The sequence below is a fragment of the Mandrillus leucophaeus genome, unplaced genomic scaffold (genome assembly GCF_000951045.1).
Source record: "Mandrillus leucophaeus isolate KB7577 unplaced genomic scaffold, Mleu.le_1.0 Scaffold1293, whole genome shotgun sequence".
Classification (NCBI taxonomy): Eukaryota; Metazoa; Chordata; class Mammalia; order Primates; family Cercopithecidae; genus Mandrillus; species Mandrillus leucophaeus.
The window spans coordinates 66073-67481 of NW_012101247.1; the positions used below are offsets into that span (position 1 = coordinate 66073).

At 30.4% G+C, this 1409-nt stretch overlaps 1 protein-coding gene across 1 annotated transcript in view; it reads right to left on the minus strand.

The window, feature by feature from the left end:
• LOC105533890 (leucine-rich repeat serine/threonine-protein kinase 2) overlaps nt 1–1409 on the minus strand; it is a gene marked incomplete at its 3' end in the record, with an annotated part of 159019 nt that overhangs the window by 65770 nt on the left and 91840 nt on the right. The window contains exon 27 of the mRNA XM_011972478.1: nt 527–713. Coding sequence (XP_011827868.1) covers nt 527–713 — 187 coding nt within the window. The remainder of the gene's footprint in view (nt 1–526; nt 714–1409) is intronic.

Here is a 1409-nt window from a genome sequence, read left to right on the forward strand (position 1 = left end):
TAAAGAACTGTGTATTAGTAAAGCATTCTAAGTTTTTTTGTCATAGTTAAGTAACAGTTAAGAGTAACTTGAGTTAATCTATAATATGTTATATGATAACATCACACATAATTTGAAATGAATATTCTAATAATTTTTACTTTGTACAAATGTTGGGTAGACAAATTTATATCTAGCTGTTTAGCTTTCAGATTAAAAGGTTCTGATAAGTATTGTATATTGTTTTATTGTTTAGTGGAAATATTACAGCTACTACTTTTAAATATTTTCAAAAGCAGATTTTTTTAAATTGTCAGTGTGAGAATAGAAATTAAATTAAGTGACACACCATTAGTAGTTGTTCTTATTTTTGAATTTAATGGAAATCTGAATTTATAGTTGACAGGAATTTATAGTTAACAGGATGCTTCTAGTTTCATGAAATTGGTATTTAGAAGCTAAATATCACTTAAAATGATAATTTGTGATGATGCAAATCATAAAGTATATTTTTTAAGTGGCAATAATTTTAAAAGTGACATCTTACCTCTTTCAGTTTATTGTGAGAAAGATGCAGTTTCTCTACTCTAGACCATAAATACGCTTTTTCACCCAAGTCCAAGATGCTGATCTGATTATGGCTAAATAAGAGTTCCCTTAAGTTCAAAGATTTCCAGTGTGCAGGACCTGGTAGACATTGAATATCATTGCTGCTCATATCTAAAGACCGCAAGCTATAACAATACAATGGAAAGATGTAAATCACATGAGTATTTCCAAAATACATGAAATAATATCACAAATAATTTTCCTCAGGGTGAGAATAAAGTGTAATGTCAAAACTAGCATTATTGACATATGAGTATGCATGTGATTTGAGAGCCTGAAGTTGAACCACCAGAGTTTAAGAACCATGAGCTGGGCAAGTTACTTCATCTCTTATGAAGTGGAGATAATAACAGTGGCTATTGTAGGGGATTATTAGGAAGATTAAAGAGGCGAACCACTGTAGAGCAGTTAGAATAGTTCGACACATTCTAAAGCTAGATGTAAGTTAGCTATTACAGGTTTGTGTAACACTCTCTATGGCTAAATTATAATTATTATTTCCCTAAATATGAGCTCACAGAAGAGCTCATTGCAGCATCATGCAAGCAGCATTTTAGTCTTAATTCTAAAAAGCCACAGTGTTTGAAGGAATAGCTGACAGCAAGAAAACAAAGGAAAAGATAGATTTACACATATATTTTATGAATTTGATTTATCATGTATGACATAATTAGAGTAGAATTTAAGATTACAACACAATCAAGATCGAATTAATGCCTCAATTTAAAGTTAACAGGAAACTTCTGGTTTCATGAAATTAACCAAAATACCTCAAAAACCTGGAACTACATAAACTTGCCTAATCTTCACCCAAAATTTCA